Below are 27,625 nucleotides of genomic sequence, written 5' to 3'. Positions count from 1 at the left end.
CGCTCTGTCCCCCTCTTCCCTGCCAAACCATTCCACTCAGTCAACCCACACCCTTCCAGTCACGGCACCACCCTCCTCTTCAATTAAACCCCTTCATTCGTTCACATCACTTCATCCTCTTTCCAATTCCCTCCATCCCACTCCCCCATCACTCCTCCCCTCTTTCTCCCCCTCCCTCTCCCCTATCACCCTTCGCCTCCCGAGTTCACCAGTTCTCTCCACTGCAATCCATACCTTTCTCTGCTGTCATTTTACCATCTCCAGTCAATCCTCCTCTTCAATCCGTGACCCCATCCCTCTATTACTCCAGCCCCTCTGCTCAGTCACTCCACCCACTCCCTCCAACACCCACAGTACAACCCACACAGCCCACCAATACCAACCCCATTCCCTGACTCTATTTATCACTCCACAACACAAAGTTTCCACAGAAACCCAACATTGCTTCAAACAACTAACATCCTCTGATGCCCAAATCCTACAATGTCCTCGAATGCCCCAACCTCTCAAACACTGCCTGCTGCCCTGACGTTTTGTGCCCTCTAAAATCACAAACCCTCAAATGCCCAACACCCATCCACCTCTCTAGTTGTGCCTGGACCCTCTAGTCCTCCGAAACCTTGACCATCCAGGTCCAACTTAGCCCATTTATTGAGCCCGCAATCTTCCATCCATCTCCAAAAGCCCAGGTTTATTGATCTTTGCACCATTTACCCAATTGTCGTTCATAATCCTGGTTCTGTTGGTCAAGCCTGGTTGCTGTACTTAGTGAAGAACTCATCATGCTCCCTCTGCTAGACTGTGAACTTTACTGAAGCTGACTCAAACATCCCCAATGACCACTGAAATCTCATTGCCAGCAAGCACCAGGTGTGGCCTCCATCCCCATGAAGCAACCTCAGAGCATGTCGCATTGTCCATCGTGGGTATGTATACAATCCTCTGAGTGGTCTCGGTCACTGCTGAAGTTGGTCGTGGTGGGGTCAGAGGGAACAACTGTCTCTGTCACTCATGTCCCATTGCACTGCACATCCAGCAGGTGAAGCAGCTGCCTGCCACAGAGGGAGAATGGACCCTCAAACGCACGGCTTAGTACCTGAGGATGTATCTCCTGCTGGAACAGAGGATGGTTCCTGGGTGGGCTGTCTGGTTGACGATCCTTTGGGATGGTCCCTTGTGGAAGTCTCCGTGTCTGGAATACAGGAACAGAGACACAGGAGGGTGGAACAACTGGGTTGTTGGGCTTGGACAGGAGTTCTGATAATGGATGTTAGGGTCTATGGCAGAAAATTATCCAAGCTCCCTTCACCAGGTCTCCCTCCCAAACCTCTGTCATTCTATTATACGCCCCTCAGTCTTGGCCCAGATGAATTTCAGGCACTAAACGTGTGCAGCAGCATTCCCTTCATTGAACCCCTCCACTGATACTTGAGCTTTCAGACCCTGCAGGGGTGGTGGTCAAACCCAGACCAGGTCCACCAGTTGCTGCTTCCTGTGTTGTGTCCGAGGGTAGATCTGTAACAGCAGTGAGGTAGATGGAAAAGCGGGAAGACACTGGAGGGATGGGAGGTAACGTCATGATAAACCAGTGTCAAAAAGGTCGCATCTCCAACCCCAAACACACAATCCTCCAATGCCATTCACACCTCCCTCTTTAGTCAACACTCCTCTCTCACCTCAGCTCCCAGCCCTCGCTGCTTACCATCCATCCCTCCTTCCTGGGGCATTGAAATCTCTCTCCTCAATTCTCCTCTTTCCACAATCACTTCCAACTCTCTGCATTCACTCCATCTTTCTCTGGTTAGTCACTCCATCCATCTCCCCTCACTCGCTGCCACACTTTCTCCTCAGACACATTGCTGCTCACTCAGTACATCAGCTTTGCTTCAGCTGGGTCACACCATCCCTCCATCTTTCCTCTCCATTCACTTCATTCTTTCCTGAAACCTCTCCCCTCCATCCCATCAGGGTTCCCATCTCTCCTTCCTCATTCCTCCACTCTGGAGTTACCAGTTCTTCTTTCCTGTGACCCTGTCAGTCCATCCCTCTCCTGGATACTCAGCCTCCTCTCTCCAACACTCACAGAGCCTCAACCATCACAAGTCACCAATGCAACCCCAATTCCTGACCCTCTTCATCATTCCACGACAACACTGCTTCAAACCTCCACCATTCTCCACTTCCCAAGTCCTACAATGCCCTCTAATGCCCCAACACTTCAAACTCTGCCCATCACCACAACACTCTGTGCCCCTCATCTCACGAACCTCCATGTACCCTCCAATATTCCAACTGTCCAAGTGTCCAGCATGTTCCCACCTCTCCATCTGGGTCTTAACCCTTCAGTTTTCCCCCTGCATGATGGCCAGTCTGCCGTCCCTCAAGCACCCCATCACATCACCCCATATTTGATCAGCTCAATCTCAGCCAGTGATCCCCTAAAGCCCACATTTATTGACCTCCATGTTACTGACCACATTGGCATTCAGAACCCTGCTGCTGGTTGCCAACCCCGGCCGTCATCCTCAGTGGACTCCCAGCTGCTCCCTCACCCAGATCCTGAGAGTTCCTGAAGGCAACTGAAACGTTTCCAGGTATGACTTGAATTCCCTCAACCACCAAACCTCAGGTCTCACGCTTCATATTCTGGCTACCAAACTATCTCACCTGGCACAATGATCCAGCCTCAGACCAAGGTGCTAATTGTCCACCGTTGAAATGGACACCGCACCCCAAGATATCTCAGATGGTGCTGAAGTTTGGAACTGAGCAGAGAGAGAAACAACTGACACTGTCATTCACCCCTCTGCTGCACTGCATGTCCAACAGGCAATCGGTCCACGAGAGTGAGAGAGATTAAATAAACCTCACAGACACAAGACATGCTACCTGAGGATGTCTCCATCAGTGGGACAGAGAATGGTTCCTGCGTGGGCTCTCCAGTTGGTGATCCACTCTGCTGTTCCCTTGGTGAAGTCTTCAGCTCTGGAATAAAGGAACAGAGGCATGCGAGTGCATCCAACCCTCCTTGCACTCTGATATCACTGGGATATCGAAGGGCCCTCTGATGCCCAGAGCCTGCGTGCAAGTATAATCCAAGGCCCTGACACTCCAACATGCTCCCTGATACCTGGACCCTCGAAGTGTCCTCTGGTGTGCAGACATCTTGCTGGGATCCCTTCTAAATATCTTAATCCTTACCCTGAATTGAATTCCTCTAGATTTATTCACGTCTGATAACAGGACATGTTTCCTGCAGTCAACCTGATCAGTACCCCTCATAAATTTGTAGTGCAGTCTTGTATATCCTGCCTGAAGGTCACTCTAATCCCACCCATGGGCCACTTTCCTTTACTCGAGCACCAAACCGCAGATCTCAGTCCTCCTGCTCTGTCCACTGACCCATCTCCACACCCTGAATTACAGCAGCCTCCGTCCAAGGCTGACCATTCCAGGAAAGTAATTGGCAGCGGGGGGTAGAACTGACTCCATCTACCACGTCCTGCTGAAACGCACATCTACAAGTGAATCAGCTCACAGGAGCTTGGTGTCCACTGCCTTGCTGAAGAACACCACTGACATAAGTCTTGGTACCTGACGACGTGTCTCCTGCTGGGACAGAAGATGGCTCCTGTGTGGATGCTTCTCCGGATGGTTCGCTTGTGGAAGTGTCTGGGCCTGGAATAAATGAACAGAGACATCGGAGATTGGAAGCAGCAAAGCAGGTCATCAGGCTGGGACAGGAGTTTGGGGAAGAGAGGGCTGGGTCATGTGTCTCCCTTCAATAACTCTCCCTTCCGAAGCTCTGTCCCTCCAGATCACTCCCATCAGTCACAGCCAGGTTCAGCTTCAATGACTGAACATAGGGATCTATTTTCCCTTCAATGATCCCCACTACTGAACCCGGAGCTTGCAGACTCTGGTGGGTTCGTGGTCAATCGGGGACTGTGTCTGTCCTTTCTCTCCAGCAACCTCTCCCCTCCATCCTGTCACAGTTCCCATCTCTCCTTCCTCATTCATTCCCTGAGTCATTCTTCCCTCTGATCTCCATCCGTCCTCCTCTCTGACCTCAGTCAGTCCATCACTCTCCCAGTTACACCCTCTCCCTCCACTCACCATTCTCCCTCACCCTCTCCAACACCCACAGTGCCCCCACCCTCACAGCCCACCAAAGCCAACCTCAATTCCTGACCCCAGTCATCGCTCCACGACACAAGCTTTCCACAAACACCCAACATTGCTTCATACCTTCACCATTCTCTGATGCCCAAATCCTACAACACCCTCTCATACCCCAACACTTGATACACTCCCTGATACCCCACACCTCCCAATGTAAATAACCTCCACACACCCTCTAATATTCCCACAGTCCAAGTGTCCAGTGTGTTCCCACAACTCCTTCTGTGCAGCAAACTGCCAGGTATCCCTGCCTCCCCCCACACGATGACCAGTCTCCTATCGCTCAGCCACCCCATCCCAACTCCTCCCATTTGATCATCCCAGGCTCAGCCAGTGATCCCCCTGAAGCCCACATTTCCTGATCTCCATGCAAGTGAACAATTTGATGTTCATCACCTTGTAGCTGGTTGTCAACCCTGGCTGTCAGCATCAGTGAAGACACCCGTCCGCTCCCAGACCCAGATCCCATGCATTCCTGAAGGTGACTGAAACAACCCCAGTGACCACTCAAATTCCCTCAGTTACCAAACCCCAGGCCTCAGTTCTCCTGCTCTGGCTGCCAACCAATCTCATCCAGTCCCAAGAATGAGCCTCAGAACACGGTGCTGCTTGTCCACCGTGGAGAATGGCAATGCCCCTTCAAGGGATCTCAGACGCTGCTGAAGTTAAGCACAGAGGGGAGAGACAAAGAACCAATGCCATCATTCACCTCCCTGCTGCATTGCACACCCAGAAGATGAATCAGTCTGCGGGAAGTTCTATATCACAGCATGAGAGAGATTGACTGAAACATCACACACTCAAGACTTGGTACGTGAGGATGTGTCTCCCGCTGGGACAGAGGACAGTTCCTGGCTGAGCTCTCCAGTTGCTCATCCTTTAGGCTTTTGACTTTGGGAAGTGTCTGGGTCTGGAATAGAGATGTGATTGTGTGTGGGAAACCCATTTCGTCACTGCTGTCTTATACACTGAGCCTGTGTGCACTCAGATGTCACTAACCCCCAGTGTATACCTGATCCTTCAACATGCTATCCGATATCGAGATCTTCCAAGTGATCTCTGGTGCCCAGACTTCTTATAGCTCCACACTCCACCAGTGCCTTGACCCCCAGACAAGCCTCATTGTGTAACATACAGAGCCTTCCTAACTCTCCTGTGCACTGGGGCCACAATCACCCTTCCCCAGTGGGTTGGGTCCGTTGATCTGCTGAAGCGTATGTTTTCTGATCACAGGACGGCTTACTGATCTGCGCTCATGTCCTGCTGCAGTTCCAGCTCTGGATCTGGTCTTCAGTGAAGACTCCACCCTGTTCCCTGACCCAATCCTTAGTCACAGAGTCATCCTGCATGAACACAGGTTATTTGGACCAGGATGTCCATGCCGACCAGCGGGAACCATTGTCAATCCCCTCTCCCAGCACAGCCCAGATCTTCTATCCTCAGGCCTTTCAACTGCTCGTCTCAACACTTACAAATGATGTCAGTGACTCTGCTTCCACCACTCTCTCCGGCAGTGTATGCCAGGTAGTCACCACTCACTGGCTGCAAAAGGTGCCCACACCCTCAGATCCCCACGAAATCCCTTACCCCTGAGCCCAAATCTACCTCCTCTGGTTTCATTTTTCTCCGTTAAGTTGAGATGTTTCCTACAGTTTACCCGATCCATTCTCGTCATAATTTTATACACATCTTATATATCCTGTCTGAAGGTCACTCCAAACCCACTCACTGGCCTCTTTCATTTCCTCAACCACCACACACAAGGTCCCAAACCCTCCTGCACTATCCGCTGACCCATCTCCACACAATCTCCTGGACCATCCTCCATCCAAGACAGGTGATTCCGGAAAAGCTCACCACCCTTTCCAGAGGCCTCAAGCTGCTTCTGAAGTTGGCAGTGGGGGAAGAACTATTTCCAATATTCACTTCCGCTGAAACACACATCGAACAAGTGGATCCGTTCATGACACCTTCTGGCCCACAGACTTGTTAAATGACCCCACTGACGCAAGACTTGGTACCTGAGGATGTCTCCCCTGCTGGGACAGAGGACGGTTCCTGGGTTGGCTCTCTAGTGGATGATCCTTTGGGTTGTTCCCTTGTGGATGTCTGGGGGTCTAGAATAATGAACAGAGACACGGGCGAATGTAGACACTGAAACAGGACATGAGGATTGGACAGGAACGTGGTGAATAGAGGACAGGCTGAGCATAGAAACCAGAATCATACAGTTCTTCGCCTGAGACTTCCATTGCTCCTCCAGATACATCCACTACGCCAAGTCACTGCCCTCAATCATGGTTGGGGTGAATTTCAGGGATGATGTGCGGAGAAACGAGCCCCTCAATGATCCCCAATGCTCCACCCTCAGCTTGCAGGCCCTGCTGGGGTGGTGCGCAAATCCAAAGCAACTTCTCCAGACATTGCTGCCTTGGGTAGTTGAATTGTGTGTGACTGTTGATGTGCATTAAGAGAATGGCAGTGGATTGGAAAGTCTAAAGAAATAAAAGCTCCAACGGTTGGCCAGGGTGAAACTAAACCTGAGAGAGTCGTCCTGGAAGGCACCACTTCCTGTGGATCTGGGTGGGTGGGGAACGGGGGAAATACAAACTTATGAACAGCAGCTTGGGATGGAGGGAACGGGTGGGATCATTACTGCCATCAGTGATGTACCAGTGTTGAGCACCACAAACCTCCAACCACATGCACAACGCACTTCTCCCAGGTAATCCACACCTCCTCCCTCACTCGATCCTTCCCACTCACCTGTGACCAACCCTCTTTCCTTATTGTCCATCCTTCCCTCCTCAGTCACTCAATCCCCTGACCATAATTCTCCCTCTCTCCTTGGTCATGCCAGCTGATATATTCCGTCCATCCCTCCCATCAGTCACTCCATCCCTCTCCTTTCATTCACCACAATCACTCCTCAGTAGCTCTACTTCTGTCTCCTCACCCAGGACATGCCTTTGCTCAGTTCCACCCTCTCTACAATCGCTCTGTCCCCCTCTTCCCTGCCAACCCATTCCACTCAGTCAACCCACACCCTTCCCGTCACTGCACCACCCTCCTCTTCAATTAACCCCCTTCATTAGTTCACATCACTTCATCCTCTTTCCAATTCCCTCCATCCCACACTCCCATCCCTCCTCTCCTCTTTCTCGCCCTCCCTCTCCCCTATCACCCTTCAGCTCCCAAGTTCACGTTCTCCCCGCTGCAATCCATACCTTTCTATGCAGTCATTTTCCCATCTCCAGTCAACCTTCCTCTTCTACACGTGACCCCATCCCTCTGTTACTGCACCTCTATCTGCTCAGTCACTCCACCCACTCTCTCCAACACCCACAGTACAACCCACACAGCCCACCAATACCAACCCCATTCCCTGACTCTATTTATAACTCCACAACACAAACGTTCCACAGAAACCCAACATTGCTTCAAACATCTAACATTCTCTGGTGACCAAATCCTACAATGCCCTCGAATGCCCCAACCTCTCAAACACTGCCTGCTGCCCTGACATTGTACCCTCCAACATCACAAACCTTCAAGTGCCCAATATCCACCCACCTCTCTATTTGTGGCTGGACCCTCTAGTCCTCCAAAACCTTGACCATCCAGGTCCAACTTAGCTCATTCATTGAGCCCACGATCTTCCACCCATCTCCAAAAGCCCAGGTCTATTGATCTCTGCACCATTTACCCAATTGTCCTTCATAACCCTGGTTCTCTTGGTCGAGCCCGGCTGCTGTACTTAGTGAAGAACCCATCATGCTCCCTCTGCTCGACTGTGAACTTTACTGAAGCTGATTCAAACATCCCCAGTGACCACTCAAATCTCTTTGCTGGCAAACACCAGTTGTGGCCTCGATCCCCATGAAGCACCCTCAGAGCATGGCACATTCTCCATCATGGGTACGTGCACAATCCTCTGTGTGGTCTCGGTCACTGATGAAGTTGGTCTTGGGGGGAATGGAGGGAAAACTGTCACTGTCACTCACGTCCCACTGCACTGCACATCCAGCAGGTGAAGCAGTGATTGACAGCTGCCTGACACAGAGGGAGAATGGACCCTCAAACAAACGGCTTGGTACCTGAGGATGTATCTACTGCTGGGACAGAAGATGATTCCTGTGTGCCTCTCTGGTTGATGATCCTTTGGGATGCTCTCTGGTGGGATTCTCCGTGTCTGGAATGCAGGAACAGAGACACAGGAGGGTGGAACAAATGGGTCGTTGGGCTTGGACAGGAGTTCTGACAATGGATGGTTGGGTCTATGGTGAAAATATCATCCAAGCTCCGTTCACCAGCTCTCCCTCCCAACCCTCTGTCATCCTATTACATGCCCCTCAGTCTTCGCCCTGATGAATTTCAGGCACTAAACGTGTGAGCAGCATTTGCTTCAATGAACCCCTCCACTGATACCTGAGCTTTCAGACCCTGCTGCGGTGGTGGTCAAACCCAGACCAGGTTCACCAGTTGTCGCTCCCCGCAGTTACCGTGTTGTGTCCAAGTGTAGATCTGTTACAGCAGTGAGGTAGATGGAAAAGAGGGAAGACACTGGAGAGATGGGAGGTAACATCATGATAAACCAGTGTCAGAAAGGTCACACCTCCAACACCAAACACACAATCCTCCAATGCCGTTCACACCTCCCTCTTCAGTCAACCCTCCTCTCTCACCTCAGCTCCCAGCCCTCGCTCCTTACCATCCATCCCTCCTTCCTGGGGCATTGAAATCTCTCTCCTCAATTCTCCTCTTTCCATAATCACTTCCAACTCTCTGCATTCACTCCATCTTTCTCTGGTTAGTGACTCCATCCATCTCCCCTCACTCGCTGCCACACTTTCTCCTCAGACATTTGCTGCTCACTCAGTACATCAGCCTTGCTTCAGCTGGGTCACACCATCCCTCCATCTTTCCTCTCCATTCACTTCATTCTTTCCTGAAACCTCTCCCCTCCATCCCATCAGGGTTCCCATCTCATTCCTCCACTCTGGATTTACCAGTTCTTCTTCACTGTAACCCTGTCAGTCCATCCCTCTCCTGGATACCCAACCTCCTCTCTCCAACACTCACAGAGCCTCAACCGTCACAAGTCACCAGTGCAACCCGAATTCCTGACCCTCTTCATCATTCCACGACAACACTGCTTCAAACCTCCACCAGAAATTGGCAGATGGAATTTAATGCAGACAAGTGTGAGGTGTTGCATTTTGGAAGGACAAATCAAGGTAGGACTTACACAGTAAGTGGTGGGGCACTGAAGAGTGCGGAGGAACAAAGGGATCTGTGAGTTCAGATACATAAATCCCTGAGGGTGGCGTCGCAGGTAGACAGGGTTGTAAAGAGGCTTTCGGTATTCTGGCATTCATAAATCAAAGTATTGAGTGTAGGAGTTGGGATGTTATAGTGAGGTTGTATGAGATATTGGTGAGGCCACATTTGGAGTATTGTGTGCAGTTCTGGTCACCTAACTATAGGAAGGATATCAGTAAGATTGAAAGAGTGCAGAGGAGATTCACTAGAATGTTGCCGGGTCTTCAGGAGTTCAGTTACAAGGCAAGATTGAACAGGTTAGGACTTTATTCCTTGGAGCGCAGAAGAATGAGGGGAGATTTGATAGAGGTTGACAAAATTATCAGGGGTATCGACAGAGTTAATGCGAGTAGGCTCTTTCCACCTAGATTAGGGGAGATAAGTACTAGAGGACATGGCTTTAGGGTGAAAGGGGAAAAGTTTATGGGGGAGCATTAGGGGGAACTTATTCATTCAGAGAGTGGTAGGAGTGTGGAGCGGGCTGCCATCTGATGTAGTAAATGTGGGCTCACTCTTAAGAATAAATTGGATAGGTGCATCGACGTGAGAGGTCTGGAGGGTTATGAACTGGGTGCAGGTAAAGGGGACGAGCAGAATACCGTTTCGGTACAGACTGGAAGGACCAAATGGCCTGTTTTTTGTGCCGTAGTGTTCTATGGTTCATTCTCCACTGCTGAAGTCCGACAATGCAATCCAATGACCCAACACTTCAAAATCTGCAAATCACCGCAATACTCTATACCCCACATGTCACGAACCTCCACATACCCTCCAATATTCCCACTGTCCAAGTGTCCAGCATGTTCCCACCTCTCCACCTGGGCCTTAACCCTCCAGTCTTCTGCCTGCATGATGACTAGTCTGCCATCCCTCAGCCACCTCATCACATCACCCTTCATTTGATCAGCCCAAACTCAGCCAGTGATCCCCTGAAGACCACATTTACTGATCTCTATGCTACTGACTGCATTGGCATTCAGAACCCTGCTGCTGGTTGTCAACCCCGGCTGTCATCCTCAGTGAAGACTCCCAGCTGCTCCCTCACCCAGATCCTGAGAGTTCCTGAAGGCAAGTGAAACGTTTCCAGGAACTACTTAAATTCCCTCAACCACTAAACCTCAGGTCTCACTCTTCATATTCTGGCTACCAAGCTATCTCAACCGGCCCCATGAACCAGCCTCAGACCAAGGTGCTAATTGTCCACCGTGGAAATGGACACCACCCCCTCAAGATATCTCAGATGGTGCTGAAGTTTGGAATGGAGCTGCAAGAGAAACAACTGACACTGTCATTCACCCCACTACTGCACGGCATGTCCAGCAGGCAATCAGTCCACGAGAGTGAGAGAGATTAAATATACCTCACAGACACAAGACTTGGTACCTGAGGATGTCTCCCTCAGTGGGACAGAGGACGGTTCCTGGGTGGGCTCTCCAGTTGGTGATCCTCTCGGCTGTTCCCTTGGGGAAGTCTTCAGGTCTGGAATAAAGGAACAGAGGCACGGGAGTGCATCCAATCCTTCTTCCACTCTGATATCACTGGGATATGCAAGAGCCCTCTGATGCCCAGAACCTGCGTGCACTCCGTTCTTCATAACCTCCAGTGTACTCCAAGGCCCTGACACTCCAACATGCTCCCTGATACCTGGACCCTCCAAGCGTCCTCTGGTGTGCAGACATCTTACTGGAATCTCTTCTAAATTACTTAACCCTTACCCTGAATTGACGTCCTCCAGCTTTATTCACTTCGGATAACAGGACATGTTTCCTGCAGTCAACCCGATCAGTCCCCCTCATTACTTTATAATCCAGTCCTGTATATCTTGCCTTTTGGTAACTGCAAACCCACTCACCGGCCACTTTCCTTTCCTCGACCACCAAACCCCAGATCTCAGTCCTCCTGCTCTGTCCACTGACCCACATCCATACCCTGAACTACACCAGACTCCGTCCAAGGCTGACCATTCCGGGCAAGTGCACCCACCCTACCCAGAGGTCTCAGGCGCTTCTGAAATTGGCAGCGGGGGGTAGAACTGATTCCATCTATCACCTCCTGCTGAAATGCACATCTACAAGTGAATCAGCTCACAGGAGCTTCGAGGCCACAGCCTTGCTGAATGACCCCATTGACATAAGTCTTGGTACCTGACGACGTGTCTCCTGTTTGGATAGAAGATGGCTCCTGTATGGATTCTTCATTGGATGATTCTCTGGATGGTTCCCCTGAGGAAGTTGCTGGGTCTGGAATAAAGGAACAGAGACATGGGAAATTGGAGGCAGCAAAGCAGGTCATCAGGCTGGGACAGGAATTTGGGGAAGAGAGGGCTGGGTCTGGGGAGAAACCAACATCACGTCTCTCCCTTCAATAACTCTCCCTTCCAAAGCTCTGTCACAGCCAGGTTCGGCTTCAATGACTGAACATAAGGATCAGTGTTACTTCAATGATCCCCACTATTGTGACTGTGTCTGTCCTTTCTCTCCAGCAACCTCTCCCCTCCATCCTGTCACAGTTCCCATCTCTCCTTCCTCATTCATTCCCTGAGTCATTCTTCCCTCTGATCTCCATCCGTCTTCCTCTCTGACCTCAGTCAATCCATCACTCTCCCAGTTACACCCTCCCCCTCCACTCATCATTCTCCCTCACCCTCTCCAACACCCACAGTGCCCCCACCCTCACAGCCCACCAAAACCAACCTCAATTCCTGACCCGTCATTGCTCTACGACACAAGCTTTCCACAAACACCCAACATTGCTTCATACCTTCACCATTCTCTGATGCCCCAATCCTACAACACCCTCTCATACCCCAACACTTGATACACTCCCTGATACAACGCACCTCCCAGTGAATAACCTCCACATACCCTCCAATATTCCCACAGTTCAATGACCAGTGTGTTCCCACCACTCCCTCTCTGCCTCAACCCATGAGGCATCCCCGCCTCCCCACTCGATGACCAGTCTCCTATCCCTCAGCCAGCCCATTCCAACTCCTCCCATTCGATCAGCCCAGGCTCAACAAGTGACCCTCTGAAGCCCACATTTCCTGATCTCCATGCCAGTGAACAAATTGACGTTCATAACCGTGCAGCTGGTTTTCAACCCTGGCTGTCAGCATCAGTGAAGACTCCCGTCCACTCCCTCACTCAGATCACATTCATTCCTGAAGATGACTGAGACATACCCAGTGACCACTCAAATTCCCTCAGTTACCAAACCCCAGGCCTCTGTTCTCCTGCTCTGGCTGCCAACCAATCTCATCCAGTCCCATGAATGAGCCTCAGACCAAGGTGCTGATTGTCCACAGTCGAGACTGGCACTGCCCCATCAAGGGGTCTCAGACGCTGCTGAAGTTAGGCACAGAGGGGAGAGATGAACAACCAACACCGTCATTCACCTCCCTGCTGCATTGCACGCCCAGAAGGTGAATCAGTCGGCGAGAAGTTCGATGTCACAGCATGAGTGAGATTGATTGAAACATCACACACTCAAGACTTGGTACGTGAGGATGTGTCTCCCATTGCGACAGAGGACGGTTCCTGCGTGAGCTCTCCAGTTGCTGATACTTTGTGCTGTTGCCTTCGGAGAGTGTCTGAATGTCTGGGTCTGGAATAGAGATGTGTGTGTGTGTGTGTGTGTGTGTGTGTGTTTGTTTGTTTTTGTGGGGGGGTGGGGGGCACCCTTCTTCTCACTGCTATCTCATACATGAGCCTGTGTGCACTCAGATGTCACTAACACCCAGTCTATTCCAAGGCCCTAATCCTTCAACATTCTGTCCGATATCAAGACCTTCCAAGTGACCTCTGGTGCCCAGACTTCTTGCAGCTTCACACTCCACCAGTGCCTTGTCCCCCAGACAAGCCTCAACGTGCAACGTACAGAGCCCTCCTAACTCTCCTGTGCACTGGGGCCACAATCTCCCTCCCCCAGTGGGTCGGGTCCATTGATCTGCTGAAGCCCATGTTTTCTGATCACAGGACGGTTTACTGATCTGCGCTTATGTCCTGCTGCAGTTCCAGCTCTGGTTCTGGTCTTCAGTGAAGACTCCACCCTGTTCCCTGCTCCAAACCCCAATCCTTAGTCACAGAGTCATCCTGCATGGACACAGGTTATTTGGACCAGGATGTCCATGCCGAGCAGCGGGAACCGGTGTTAATCCCCTCTCCCAGCACAGCCCAGATCTTCTATCCTTCGGCCTTTCAACTACTCATCTCGACACCTACAATTGCTGTCAGTGACTCTGCTTCCACCACTCTCTCCGGCAGTGTATGCCAGGTAGTCACACTCCTGGGTGCAAAAGGTGACCACCCCCTCAGATCCCCACTAAATCCCTTACCCCTGAGCCTAAGTCTATGTCCTCAGGTTTCATTCACCTCTGTTAAGTTGAGATGTTTCCTACAGATTACCCGATCCATACCCCATATAATTTCACTTACATTTTATATATCCTGCCTGAAGGTCACTCCAAACCCCCCGACCGGCCTCTTTCATTTCCTCAACCACCCAGCACCAGGACCCAGTCCTCCTGCACTATCGCTGACTCATCTCCACACGATCTCCTGGAGCATCCTCCCACCAAGACAGGTGATTCCAGAAAGGTTCACCACCCTTTCCAGAGGCCTCAGATATTTCTGACTTTGGCAGTGGGGGTAGAACTATTTCCAACATTCACATCCCGCTGAAACACACATCGAACAAGTGAATCCGTTCATGACACCTTCTGGCCCACAGACTTGTTAACTAACCCCACTGACACAAGACTTGGTACCTGAGGATGTCTCCCCTGCTGGGACAGAGGACGGTTCCTGGGTTGGCTCTCCAGTGGATGATCCTTTAGGTTGTTCCCTTGTGGATATCTGGGTGTCTGGAATAAGGAACAGAGACACGGGCGAGTGCAGACACTGAAACAGGACTGTTTGGTGAATCGAGGACTGGGTGAGTGGAGAAACCAGAATCATTCAGTGTCTCTCCATAGACTTCCATTGCTCCTCCACAGACATCCACTAGTCCATGTCACTGAACTCAGTCGGGTTTGGGGTGAATTTCAGGGACAATGTGGGGAGCAACGTTCCCTTCAATGATCCCCACCGCTCCCACTTGAGCTTGCAGACCCTGCTGGGGTGGTGGTCAAACCCAAACCAGCTTCTCCAGACATTGCTCCCTTGGGTAGTTGAGTTGTGTCCGACTGTTGATGTGCATCAAGAGAATGGCAGTCGATTGGAAAGGCAAAACAAGTAAGTGTTCCAATGGCTGGCCAGGGTGGAACTAAACATGAGAGAATGGTCCAGGAAAGAACCACTTCCTGTGGATCTGGGTGGGTGGGAAACAGGGGGAAATATAAACTTATGAACAGCTGCTTGGGATGGAGGGAACGGGTGGGATCATTACTGCCATCAGTGATGTACCAGTGTTGAGCACCACAAACCTCCAACCACATGCACAACACACTTCTCCCAGGTAATCCACACCTCCTCCCTCACTCGATCCTTCCCACTCACCTGTGACCAACCCTCTTTCCTTATTGTCCATCCTTCCTTCCTCAGTTACTCAATCCCCTGACCATAATTCTCCCTCTCTCCTTGGTCATGCCAGCTGATATATTCCGTCCATCCCTCCCATCACTCACTCCATCCCTCTCCTCTCATTCACCACAATCACTCCTCAGTAGCTCTACTTCTGTCCCCTCACCCAGGACGTGCCTTTCCTCAGTTCCACCCTCTCTACAATCGCTCTGTCCCCCTCTTCCCTGCCAACCCATTCCACTCAGTCAACCCACACCCTTCCCGTCACTGCACCACCCTCCTCTTCAATTAACCCCCTTCATTAGTTCACATCACTTCATCCTCTTTCCAATTCCCTCCATCCCACACTCCCATCCCTCCTCCCCTCTTTCTCCCCCTCCCTCTCCCCATCACCCTTCGCCTCCCGAGTTCACCCGTTCTCCCCGCTGCAATCCATCCCTTTCTATGCAGTCATTTTCCCATCTCCAGTCAATCCTCCTCTTCAGTCCGTGACCCCATCCCTCTGTTACTCCAGCCCCTCTGCTCAGTCACTCCACCCACTCCCTCCAGCACCCACAGTACAACCCACACAGCCCATCAATACCAACCCCATTCCCTGACTCTATTTATCACACCACAACACAAACTTTCCACAGAAACCCAACATTGCTTCAAACATCTAACATTCTCTGATGCCCAAATCCTACAATGCCCTCGAATGCCCCAACCTCTCAAACACTGCCTGCTGCCCTGACATTGTGCCCTACAACATCACAAACCCTCAAGTGCCCAATACCCACCCACCTCTCTATTTGTGGCTGGACCCTCTAGTCCTCCAAAACCTTGACCATCCAGGTCCAACTTAGCCCACTCATTGAGCCCACGATCTTCCACCCATCGCCAAAAGCCCAGGTTTATTGATCTCTGCACCATTTACCCAATTGTCCTTCATAACCCTGGTTCTCTTGGTCGAGCCCGGCTGCTGTACTTAGTGAACAACCCATCATGCTCCCTCTGGTCGACTGTGAACTTTACTGAAGCTGATTCAAACATCCCCAATGACCACTGAAATCTCTTTGCCAGCAAACACCAGGTGTGGCCTCCATCCCCATGAAGCAACCTCAGAGAATGGCCCATTGTCCATCGTGGGTATGTGCACAATCCTCTGAGTGCTCTCGGTCACTGCTGAAGTTGATCTTGGGGGGATGGAGGGAACAACTGTCTCTGTCACTCACACCCCACTGCACTGCGCATCCAGCAGGTGAAGCAGTGATTGACAGCTGCCTAACACAGAGGGAGAATGGACCCTCATACACATGGCTTGGTACCTGAGGACCTATCACCTGCTGGGACAGAGGATGGTTCCTGGGTTGGCTCTCCGGTTGTTAATCTTTTGGGATGTTCCCTGGTGGAAGGCTGCATGTTTGGAATACAGGAACAGAGACACAGGAGGGTGGTACATATGGGTCATTTAGCTTGGACCGGAATTCTGGTAATGGATGGTTGGGTCTACAGAAAAAAAATCATCCAAGTTCCCTTCACCAGCTCTCCCTCCCAACCCTCTGTCATTATATTATACTGCCCTTAGTCTTGGCCCTTATGAATTTCAGGCACTAAACGTGTGGAGCAGAGATTCCCTTCAATGAACCTCACCACTGATACCTGAGCTTTCAGACCCTGCAGGGCTGGTGGCCAAACCCAGACCAGGTTCACCAGTTGTTCTCTGGGGTTTCAGAGTTGTGCCTGACAGTTGATCTCAAAGAAGGGGAAATATCTGGTGGGTGGGGAACTTTAAAAGACTGAAAACATATTGAACAAGTTCTCAGAATGGAACGGCTTCAGAGAAGAGTAGGCACCCGCCCAGGATGACACTCGTACACAATCGGTGTCTAACCTTGCAACACAAACTAGACACAGTCATCGGATATATTCCATGCCTCACTCCACAGTCTCTCATTTCCTCTCTCATTAGTGCCCATCACTCACACTGAATAACTCCTCCCAACGTTCCAGAATCACACAAATCCCTCTCCACAATCCTCCATCTCTCTCTAATTTCTACACTCTGCATTCACTCCCCTCAGTCACTCCACCACACACCCCTTAGCCTGGTTAAATATTGGGATGGAGATTTAGGTAAGACTGTTTCAACAACCCCTTCAACCGACACCCAAGCTTGTAGCTGATGATAAGGTTGTGCACAAATTCTCGACCTGTTCATGGGCTCTACCCTTCTGTACCCAAGTTGGTGCAGACCCTGAATCTGTGACAAAGCAGGGACATATGGTAGGTGTTGGAGAGGAAACAATCAGCCAGCTTGTTGTGATGGGACGAGACTGCAGAGAATTGACAAAACCAACCTTTCATTGACCAAGAAAGGGCCATCACAGCTAACCCCATCAGGTTTTACAGCACTACAACCCTCACACCGTATCTCCATTCCACATCCTCCACTTCTGGTGAGTCCATCCAGCTCACACACCCCCCCCCCCCACCCCACCTCGGTCACAACCACAGCCTTTCTCCACGGTCACTACCACAACCCAATCGCCTCAATCGCTCTGAAACACCCTCCACTCGGTCGCTCCCACACACCCTCCCCTCGACTGATCCTACACACCCTCCCTTTGGTCACTCCCACACACCCTGCACTCGATCGTTCCCACATAACCCTCCCCTCGGTTGCTATCACACCCAATCCCCTCAGTCGCTCACATACATACCCTATCCTCGCCCACTCCCACACACACCCTCCCCTCTGTGGCTCGCACACACCCTGCTCTCGACCGATCCCACTCCCACACCCACACCTCTCGGTCGGTAACACAGCACACTTGTCCAGTCGCCTCCACACCCGCCCTCCCCTCGGTCGTTCGCACACCCGCACTCCTCTCGGTGGCCCCTACACACCCCCTTCCCTCAGTCGATCGCACGCACACATTCACCTTGGTCACTCCCACAACCCCCCTCCTTGGTCGCTCAAAAACACACCCTCCACTCGGTCGCTCCCACACCCCTCCCATCGGTCGCTCCCACACAAACACTCCCCTCGCTCACTCCCATACACACACACCCTCCCCTCGGTCACTCCCACAAACACACCCTCCCCTCGGTCGCTCAAACACACACCCTCCCCTCGGCCACTCCCACAAACACACCTTCCCCTTGGTCGCTCAAACACACACCCTCCCCTCGGTCGCTCCCACACCCCTCTCCTCGGTCACTCCCACACTCACACCCTCCCCTCGGTCGCTCAAACACACACCCTCCCGTCGGTCACTCCCACACACACCCTCTCCTCGGTCGATCCACACCCCTCCCCTCCCCTCCCCTCGGTCACTCCCACACCTCTCCCCTAGGTCGCTCCCACACACACACTCCCCTCGGTTGCTCCCACACCCCTCTCCTTGGTTGCTCCCACACTCACACCCTCCCCTCGGTCGCTCCCACATACACGCTCCACCCCTCGGCCGCTCCCACACACACGCCCCACCCCTCGGCCGCTCCCACACACACACCCCTCCCCTCGGTCGCTCCCACATACACACCCCACCCCTCGGCCGCTCCCACACACACATTCCCCTCGGTCGCTCCCACACAAATACTCCCCTCGGTCGCACCCACACACACCCTCCCCTTGGTCACTCCCACACATGCACCCTCCCCTCGATCAGTCCCACACATGCACCCTCCCCTTGATCAGTCCCACACACGCAATGCCCCCTCGGTCAGTCCCACGCACTCACCCTCCCCTCGGTTGCGCCCACACACGCACCCTCCCCGTGGTCGTTCCCACACACCTTCTCCTCAGTCGCTCCCACACTCCTCTCCTCGGTATCTCCCACAACCCCCCTCAGTCACTGCCACACCCCACCCCGCGGTCACTCCCACACACACACCCCACCCCTCGGTCGCTCCCACACCCCTCTCCTCGGTCGCTCCCACACTCACACCCTCCCCTCGGTTGCTCCCACACGCACCATCCCCTTGTCGCTCCCACACCCCTCCCCTCATTTAACTCCAACACACCCTCCCCTCGGTCGCTCCCACACTCCATCCCATCACTCCCCCACCCCTCCCCTCAGTCACTCCCACTCGCCTCCCCTCAGACACTCCGAGACACTTCCCCTCATTCACTCCCACACACCTCTCCCCTCAGTCGCTCCCACACCCCTCCCCTCGGTTGCTCCCACACACACCCCTCCCCTCGGTCGCTCCCACACCCCTCCCCTCGGTCGCTCCCACACACCTCTCTCCTGGGCCGCTCCCACACACTTCTCCCCTCAGTCACTCCCACACACTTCCCCTCGGTCACTGTCACCCATTCTTTGATTCGGGTTGAATCTCCTGGGTGGTGTCTTTGGAGAAGAGTCTGTATCAAACAATCCCTACAACTGATACCTGAACCTGTACGTGGGTCCAGGACAATGCACAAATCTCTCATTGGTGCAGATCCAGTTTTGGCATGGTTCTGAGTTAGGACAGATGGTGGATCTGTAATATGAAGGGACACATGGAGGGTGTCAGAACGCAAACAACTGACCATCCTTTGGGACAGAATTAAACTGAAGAGATTGACTTATATTAAAAGCACAACTGTAAATGCTAGAAATCTGAAACTAAAACAGAAAATGCAGGAAATACACAGCAGGTCGGCCCTCATCTGTGGGAAGAGGATCTGCGTTCATATTTCAGGTCAAAGACCATTTGTCAGAACTGACCTAACACCAGCCTAATATACTCTCCAATATCAATATGTTCTCAAGTCGCCAAGTGCAGCCCACTCGCCGAGTCATTACAATCCCCTGACTGCCCTTCTTCCACTTTCCTCAGTACCTCCGTGTCACTCCACTACCTTGGAGATGGACAGCATTGATCCTAACACCAGGAAAGGTAGAGGAGTTAGACAGGCAGTGCAGGGTTCCTCTGTGACCATTCCCCTCAAAAACAAGTGTACTGTTTTGATACTGTTTGGGGAGATGATGGCTCAGGAGGATACAACAGCAGAGAGGTCTGTGGCACCAGGACTGGCTCAGGCTCAGCAGGGAAGGGTGCAGTCAGACAGGACTTTAGTGCTGGGAGACTCAATAGTTAAGGGGGGGCAGAAAGGAGATTCTGTGGCTGCAAAAGAGTCTCCAGGGTGGTGTGTTACCTCCTTAGTGCCAGGATCCAGGCTGTCTCAGAGTGTCTGCAGAACAGTATCAAGGGGAAGTTGAGCAGCCAGAAGTCATTGTGCACATTGGCACAAACGACATGGGTAGATGAACAGATGACATCAGCAGATTGAATATTAGGGAATTAGGAAAGAGGCTAAAATACAGGACCTTGAGGGTAGTAACCTCAGGATTACTCCCAGTGCCATGTGCTGGTGAAGGTAAGAATAGGAGCACATGGCAGATGAATGCATGGCTGAAGAGTTAGTGCAGGGGGCAGCGATTCAGAATTTTGGACCATTGGGATCTCTTCTGGGACAGAGGTGGTCTGTACAAGTGGGATGGATTGTACCTGAACTGGAAAGGGACCAACATCCTGCTGGGCAGATTTGTTACTGCTACCAGGGAGGGTTTAAACTAGATGAAGGGGGTGGGATCCAAGGCAGCAGTGAGGCGGATGGGAGGCTGGAAATTGATACAGAATTCAACAACAGTCAGTTCGGTGGACAAGACAGGCAACAGCATGGCAGGAGCAAGGAAAGACAGTTGGAATAAATTGTATTTATTTCGATGCAAGAGGCTGACGGGTAAGGCAGATGAATTGAGGGCTTGGATGGCTACATGGGACTGGGATATTATAGGGATTATAGAAATATTGCTAAGAAAGGGACAGGACTGGCAGCTAAATGTTCCAGGGTACCGGTGCCTAAGGTGGATAGAGGTGGAGGAGATAAAGGGGGAGTTGCATTTCTGATTAAGGAGAACATCACAGCACTAGTCCGAGATAACATTACTGAGGGATCATCCAGTGAGGTTTTGTGTGTGGAGCTGAGAGATAAGAAGGGGATGATCACCTTGTTGGGAATGTACTATAGGCCTCCTGATAGTCAATGGGAATTAAGAGGAACAAATATGCAGCGATATTGCAGGTAGTTGCAAGAATATTAGGGTTCTCACAGCAGGGGATTTTAACTTTCATAATATAGATTGGGACTGCCATAGTGCTAAGGGCTCAGATGGGGTGGAATTTGCAAGGTGCGTTCAGGCAAGTTTCCTCAAGCAATACATAGAAGGCCCGACCAGGGAGTGGGCAAAGCTTGACAACCTCTTGGGGAAATCAGGCAGGTCCAGTGACTGAGCTGTCTGTAGGAGAGCACTTTGGGACCAGTGACACTAGTTCTATTAGTTTTAAATTAGTTATAGAAAGGGACAGATCTGGTCTACAAGTTAAAGTTCCAAACTGAGGTGGTAAAAGTTGATTGGCGTACATTGTCTGTGGGCAAAAGAACTTCCGGCAAGTAGGAGGCTTTTAAAAATGAGATGGCAAGATTTCAAGGTCTGCATGTTCCTTTTAGAGTGAAGGACAAGGCTGGCAGGAGTAGGGAAATCTGCATGCTGAGGGATATTGAGGCCCTGGTCAGGAAAAAAGGAGACATGGGTCAGGTGCAGGCAACTGGGATCATGAATCCCTGGAGGTGTAGAGGGGCTGCAGGAGTATAATCAAGGAGGAAATCAAAAGGGCAAAATGGGGGCATGAGATAGCTTTGGCAGAGAAGATCAAGGAGAATACAAAGATATTTTAAATGTATATTAATGGAAAATGAGTAACTTGGGAGAGAATAAGGCCCCTCAAAGACCAAAGTTGACATGTATGTGTGAAGCCGCAGGAGGTGGGTGAGGTTCTCAGTGAGGGTTTCTCTCTGCTTTTATCACAGAGAAAGACATGAAGATTTGGAAACGTTGACGGGGTTGTCTTGTGGATCCTCCACATTACAGCAGAGGAGAGAACACATGAAGATAGATAAATCTCGTGGTCTGATCAGGTACATCTTAGCACACTGGGAAGCCAGAGATGAAATTGTGGGAGCCCTGGCTGAGAAAGATGCATCATCATTAGTGACTGATGAGGTACTTGACTGGAGGGTGGCTAATGTTGTGCCTTTATTTAAGAAAGGCTGCAAAGAAAATCCTGGGAGCAATGGACAAGTCAGCCTAACATCTGTGGTGGGTAAGTTACTGGAGAGGATTCTGAGGGAAATTATTTACGTGCATTTGGAAAGACAATTTAGGGGTACATGGATAGGTTGGGGTTGAGGGGCACATTGGCCAAACACAGGCAAATAGGACTGACTTGGTGGGCACTGTGGACAGCATCGATGAGTTGGACCGAAGGGCCCATTTCCATGCTGTGCTGCTCTATGACAGCGGTTGATCGGGGATGGTCAGCATGGCTTTGTGTGTGGGAGATCATGTCTCATGAATTTCATTGAGTCTTTTGAAGAAGTAACCAAGAAGGTTGAGGAGGCCAGGGTGGTAGATGTAGCTGATATAGACTTCAGTAAGGCCTTCGATAAGGATCTGCACAGTAGGCTGCTGTGGAAAGCTAGTATGTATGGGATCCAGGGAGGGCTTGCCAATTGGGTACACAGTTGGCTTGATGGTAGAAAGCAGAGGGTGACATAAGAAAATTTTGTACGTATCAGAAACTCCAGGATTTCAGTCAAAATTCCCAGCACCTGGCAGCAATTCAACAATGTCATTCTCTGAATGGACACCACATGGGGAGCTGTGAGCGACACTGCTCTGCTGCCTATGTGACATTTGCATGTTCAGCTTGTGCCCATTTGGGTTTCCCAGATGCTGAGGTTTCCTCCAACATCCCAGTGATGTGCTAGTTGGTTAATTGGCTGCTGTGAAAAGTGTGTGTGTGTGTGTGTGTGTGTGTGTGTGTGTGTGTGTGTGTGGGTGTGTGTGTGTGTGTGGGCGCGCGCGCGCTTGTGTATGGCAGAAGGATCAGTGGGGTGTCAATGGACATGAGAGAAGTAAGTATGGAAATCTGATGGGATAGTTCTAAGCACTGGAAAGGATGTGATTGGAGTGCAGCACAATCACGAGCAGAGAAATTAACAGCATGGTCCTGGGGAGGAGGGCCCAGCTCAGCCATAGGGTCATACAGCACAGAAATGGGCCCTTCCGCGTATCTCACCACACTGACCGTTATACTGATCCCATTCTAGCACTTGGCCCAGAGCATTCTATGCCACAGTGATTCAGGTGTTCATCTAGATACGTTGTGAGAGTCTGTCTTCACCAGCCCCTCAGGCAGCTCCTCTGGATGAAGATGGAATACCTTCTGCAGATGTCCTCCAAACTTATCACATCACCCACAGGTTTAACAGATCTCCAGCAGGGAAACATTTTCCTCCAAACTACCCCATCTGCATACCTCTAAATTTGTATAGCTCCGTCAAATCTCCTCTGCTTCTTCTGCTCCAATAAAAACAAACCTGCTTCTCCCTTGTAATACCTCAAAGTACTTATCTTTTGAAATGATCTGTGTGGATGGCTTACAAAACAAAGTTTTTCACTGTATCTCAGTACGTTACAATAATAAACCAATAGCAAACCCAAAGAGTCGGTCCATCCCAGGCAACATCCCAATGAATCTCCTCTAAACCATCTCACGCCTTTCCCACAGCGACTAGAATTGTGCACAATACTCCTGTTGTGGCTCAACAATGTACTGTGAAGTTGGACCATAACTCCCCTGCTCTTAAATTCAATGCCCTGGCTAACGAAGGCAAGTATCCTTCTTATGCCTCCTTAACTATCTTATCTACTGGCGCTGCCACTGTTGGGAATACTTCAACTTGTACCTGAAGGTCACTCTGTTTGTCAAAATTGTCAAAGTACTGACCTCGGCATCATTAGACCTCAAAATGCATCAACGCACACCTCAGGATTACATTCCAAATGCCATTGCTCTGCCCAGCTTCTCAACACATCAATATTGCCCCATCACTTAAGACTACCATTCCAATTATCAAAAACTCCAGCAATTTTTGCATTATCTCTGAGCTTACTGGTCATTCCTCCTAAATTGACATCCAAATCATTCATGCATGTAACAAACAATATGAGTCCTAGTACTAATCCCTGTGCTATACCACTGGTCACAGGCTTCCAATCACAAAATGCCCCTCTGCCAACACACTCTACCTCCTAATAACAATCCAATTTTTGATCTAATTTGCCTTCAATCCCATGGGCTTTAAGCTTTTGGACCACTTTCCTCTGCGGGACCTTGTGAAGGGCATTACTGAAGTCCATGTAGACAACATCAAAAAACTGTCCCATCAATCAATTTTGTTATCTCTTCACCACTCTCCAATCCCTGTGATTCTCTCCCCTATCCCTCCAGCACCACCCCTCCCCAAAGCAACCCTTCTCCTCATGGAGATTTGTGAAAATCTTTGGTTTTGTGATGCCCCTAAAGGAGGAAATCTGCCATCCCACAACCTAACTCAAGCGTCACACTGTCACAGACAGTACAAGAACACAAGGAATCAGAAGCAAGTCATGGGCTCCTCAAGCTGATCATAAATAATTCATGCTGGCATCTAAACTTCTGTGCCAGTTCCCCATAAATCTCAATTCCTCAATCTTCAAATATTTATCTATTTCCACTTCAAAGTCTAAATAATGATCTAGCTTCCGCCACCCTGGGGAGAAACAAACTCCAGAGATTCACCACCATCTAAGATATATCTATAAACCTCAGTTTTAAATAACAGCCCCCCTTCTTTTGTAACTATGTCCTTTGTGTGAGACCCTTGGAAGAGTGAAACATCTCAACATTTGCCCTACCATGTCCTGTTTGGGCCTTACATGTTTGAATAATGTCACCTCATGCCTCTGAACTCCAAGGATACAGAGTCAAACTGTTTAGTTTCTGCTGATAGGACAATCCTCTCATCCCAGGTATCCTCAGAGAATCTCCTTTGGACCTTGGACAGCAGAACTGGTGTCTCAGAGCTCCAGTGACCTGGGTTCAATCCTGACTTCTGATGATACCTGTGAAGAAGTTGCACGTTCTCCCCATGACCATGGGTGTTTCACCTGGTTTCCTTTCACATCCAAAAATACATTTTCCCTCTAAGGGAATGGAAAGAGGGAAAGACCAAACATCCTGTTCCATCTCAGGTTTCGGGAGGGGGGTGGGGGAGGAGAGGAGTGGATGGCTTAGTCTGGGAGCTGGGGGTCAGGAGAGTGCTCTGTCCCAGGGGGAGGAGGAGGAGGGGATGGCTTAGTCCAGAGGGGAGGGGAACGAGGGACAGCTCATGCCCAGGAAGGAAGAGGAGAAGACAGCTCAGTCCCAGGAGAGGTGGAGAGGGTAGTTCAGTGACAGGAGGGGGAGGAGGGGATGGCTCAGCCTGGTGCTCAGCGATCATGTGGCTCAGACAGTGGAGTGTTCATAAGTCGGTCAGGGGATGGGAGTGGATGTTACAGATCAGACCAGGAAGATGAGGTTCTGACATGGCAGCTTGACTCAGACTATGGGTGTGGGGGAACTGAACGATGTGATCACTGGCCATGGGAAGGGCAGAGGACTGGAATATTCAACCTATTGTGTATTTTCATCAGCATTTCCAACTAACTCTTACCCCCCCATGTGTTAATGGGGAATGGTGACCTACCTGTACAATAAATGTTGTCACAGCAGTGTGTCAGTTTCAGCCAGTACACAAAGTAACCGCCGCAGTTTTTGAGCTTGATCTCCAGGCTTTCGTGGCAGTTGGGTACATCCCTGGTGAAACAGGTGGTCCTGGTCACCTCACCTTCCTGCACACTGGGATGGGAACCTGGAATGATGTTTATAAACACTATAAAATGTACCCGGTCCCACAGTAGTGTGGAGAATGTGAATCTGGACCCACTGTAAAGCAGTGGTGCACAACCCGTGGTACAGTCCAGCCTCATTCAGCGGTGAGCTGCAGCCCTCACCCTCCCCGCCCAACACTCCCCGCAGATGCACCTGGTTCTCAAGGCCAGCACCTGTTGGTGAGGCCTAGTGGGCCCCCTGCGTTTGGACCTGAAACACATGCCCTGCCCACTATGTGCTTTGACACCAGTGAAGCCAAGCACATGCTGACCCACCGTTAAATATCTCCAAAGATGTCCAGAGACGTGCAAAAATACTCAAACCTTATAACAATCACAATGTAAAATATAAACATGATCAGGCCATACAGAAAATGAAATTTAAAATAATTGCAACATGAAAACTAAGAAGCAGGTTTAAATTTAAACATGAAGTACTTTTGTTAAAAATTATATTGATTTATTAATTAACTCATGAACCATGGGTGCCCTGAGATGTGCACAGCTCCCTGGTAGCTGCTCCTCCACTGAAATAGGTGGAGCCACTGAAACGGCACAGGGACCAATCTTGAGCAGGATCAGTGGGTGGATCCAGAGCCTAAATACCAGGGTATTCCAGGAAGGTGATGTTCCACTGTCAGAGTCCATGAGGATCCAGGGCTGCAAGCACTGTTTGAGTGACCGTGTGGAGCATCTCTCAGGGAGTATGGACTCTGTGTCTGTGTAAGGAGACATCTGAAGACATGAGTCATTGGTCTGATCTTCCGAGTCATAAAACCAAGCCCCACCTTTGTACATTCTGACCCAATATTTCAAATAGCCTGGACTTGCCCAGCAGCAGAAATACACTGGAACAGCCGTCTCAGGGATCATGCATCTATCAGAACCGAAAAAGAAAATTGAAGAATCAGCCTCTGAACTGAGAGCTTTCATTTACTGAGAGAAAGACCAGAAATGAGGGCACATTACATTTGCTCAATATTCCCCCAAAATACACCAATCCCCTTTTGATCTTTGTCACTTTCCATCTTTCATCAGAATCTCATCTTCTATGAAAGGACTGAGAGCTTCCCTCTTCTATAATAACTCCCTGCCCCTGTACTGAGACTGATGATCCCAGTCTCCCTGTACCAACTCCCTGACCCATCACTGTGACTGATGATCCCAGTCTCCCTGCACCCACTACCTGTCCCACCACTGTGACTGATGATCCCAGTCGCCCTGTACCAACTCCCTGTCCAAAGATTGTGACTGGTGATCTCAGTCTCTCTGTACCAATTCCCTGCCCGATGAACTTTGACTGATGATTCCAGTCTCCCTGTATGAACTCAATGACCATCACAGTGACTGACGATCCCAGTCTCACTGTACCCACTCCCTGTCCCATGAACTGTGACAGATGATCGCAGTCTCCCTGTATCCACTCCGTGCCCTATCACTGCGACTGATGATCCCAGTCTCCCTGTACCCAATCCCTGCACCATCACAGTGAATGATGATCCCAGTGGCCCTGAACACACTCCCTGTCCCATCACTGTAACTAATGATCCCATTTTCCCTGAATCCACTCCCTGTCCCTTTACTGTGAGAGATGATCCCAGTCTCCCTGCACCCACTCCCTGTCCCATCACTGTAACTAATGATCCCATTTTCCCTGAATCCACTCCCTGTCCCTTTACTGTGAGAGATGATCCCAGTCTCCCTGCACCCACTCCCTGTCCCATCACTGTGACTGATGATCCCAGTCTCCCTGCACTCACTCCCTGTCCCATCACTGTGACTGATGATCCCAGTCTCCCTGCACCC

At 50.7% G+C, this 27,625-nt stretch overlaps 1 protein-coding gene across 1 annotated transcript in view; it reads right to left on the bottom strand.

Moving 5' to 3' along the window:
* LOC127587385 (mucin-5AC-like) overlaps nucleotides 1–27,625 on the bottom strand; it is a 279,133-nt gene that overhangs the window by 98,132 nt on the left and 153,376 nt on the right. The window contains exons 10-17 of the mRNA XM_052045684.1: nucleotides 25,636–25,800; nucleotides 14,273–14,368; nucleotides 11,649–11,744; nucleotides 10,888–10,983; nucleotides 6,204–6,299; nucleotides 3,595–3,678; nucleotides 2,890–2,985; nucleotides 1,097–1,192 (exon numbers count right to left, since the gene is read on the bottom strand). Of these exons, the coding sequence (XP_051901644.1) occupies nucleotides 1,097–1,192; nucleotides 2,890–2,985; nucleotides 3,595–3,678; nucleotides 6,204–6,299; nucleotides 10,888–10,983; nucleotides 11,649–11,744; nucleotides 14,273–14,368; nucleotides 25,636–25,800 (825 nt within the window). The remainder of the gene's footprint in view (nucleotides 1–1,096; nucleotides 1,193–2,889; nucleotides 2,986–3,594; nucleotides 3,679–6,203; nucleotides 6,300–10,887; nucleotides 10,984–11,648; nucleotides 11,745–14,272; nucleotides 14,369–25,635; nucleotides 25,801–27,625) is intronic.

This window comes from Pristis pectinata, chromosome 40, assembly GCF_009764475.1.
Source record: "Pristis pectinata isolate sPriPec2 chromosome 40, sPriPec2.1.pri, whole genome shotgun sequence".
Lineage (NCBI taxonomy): Eukaryota > Metazoa > Chordata > Chondrichthyes > Rhinopristiformes > Pristidae > Pristis > Pristis pectinata.
The sequence above is the reverse complement of the archived record's forward strand: the minus strand, read 5'-3'. Positions and strand labels throughout refer to the sequence as shown.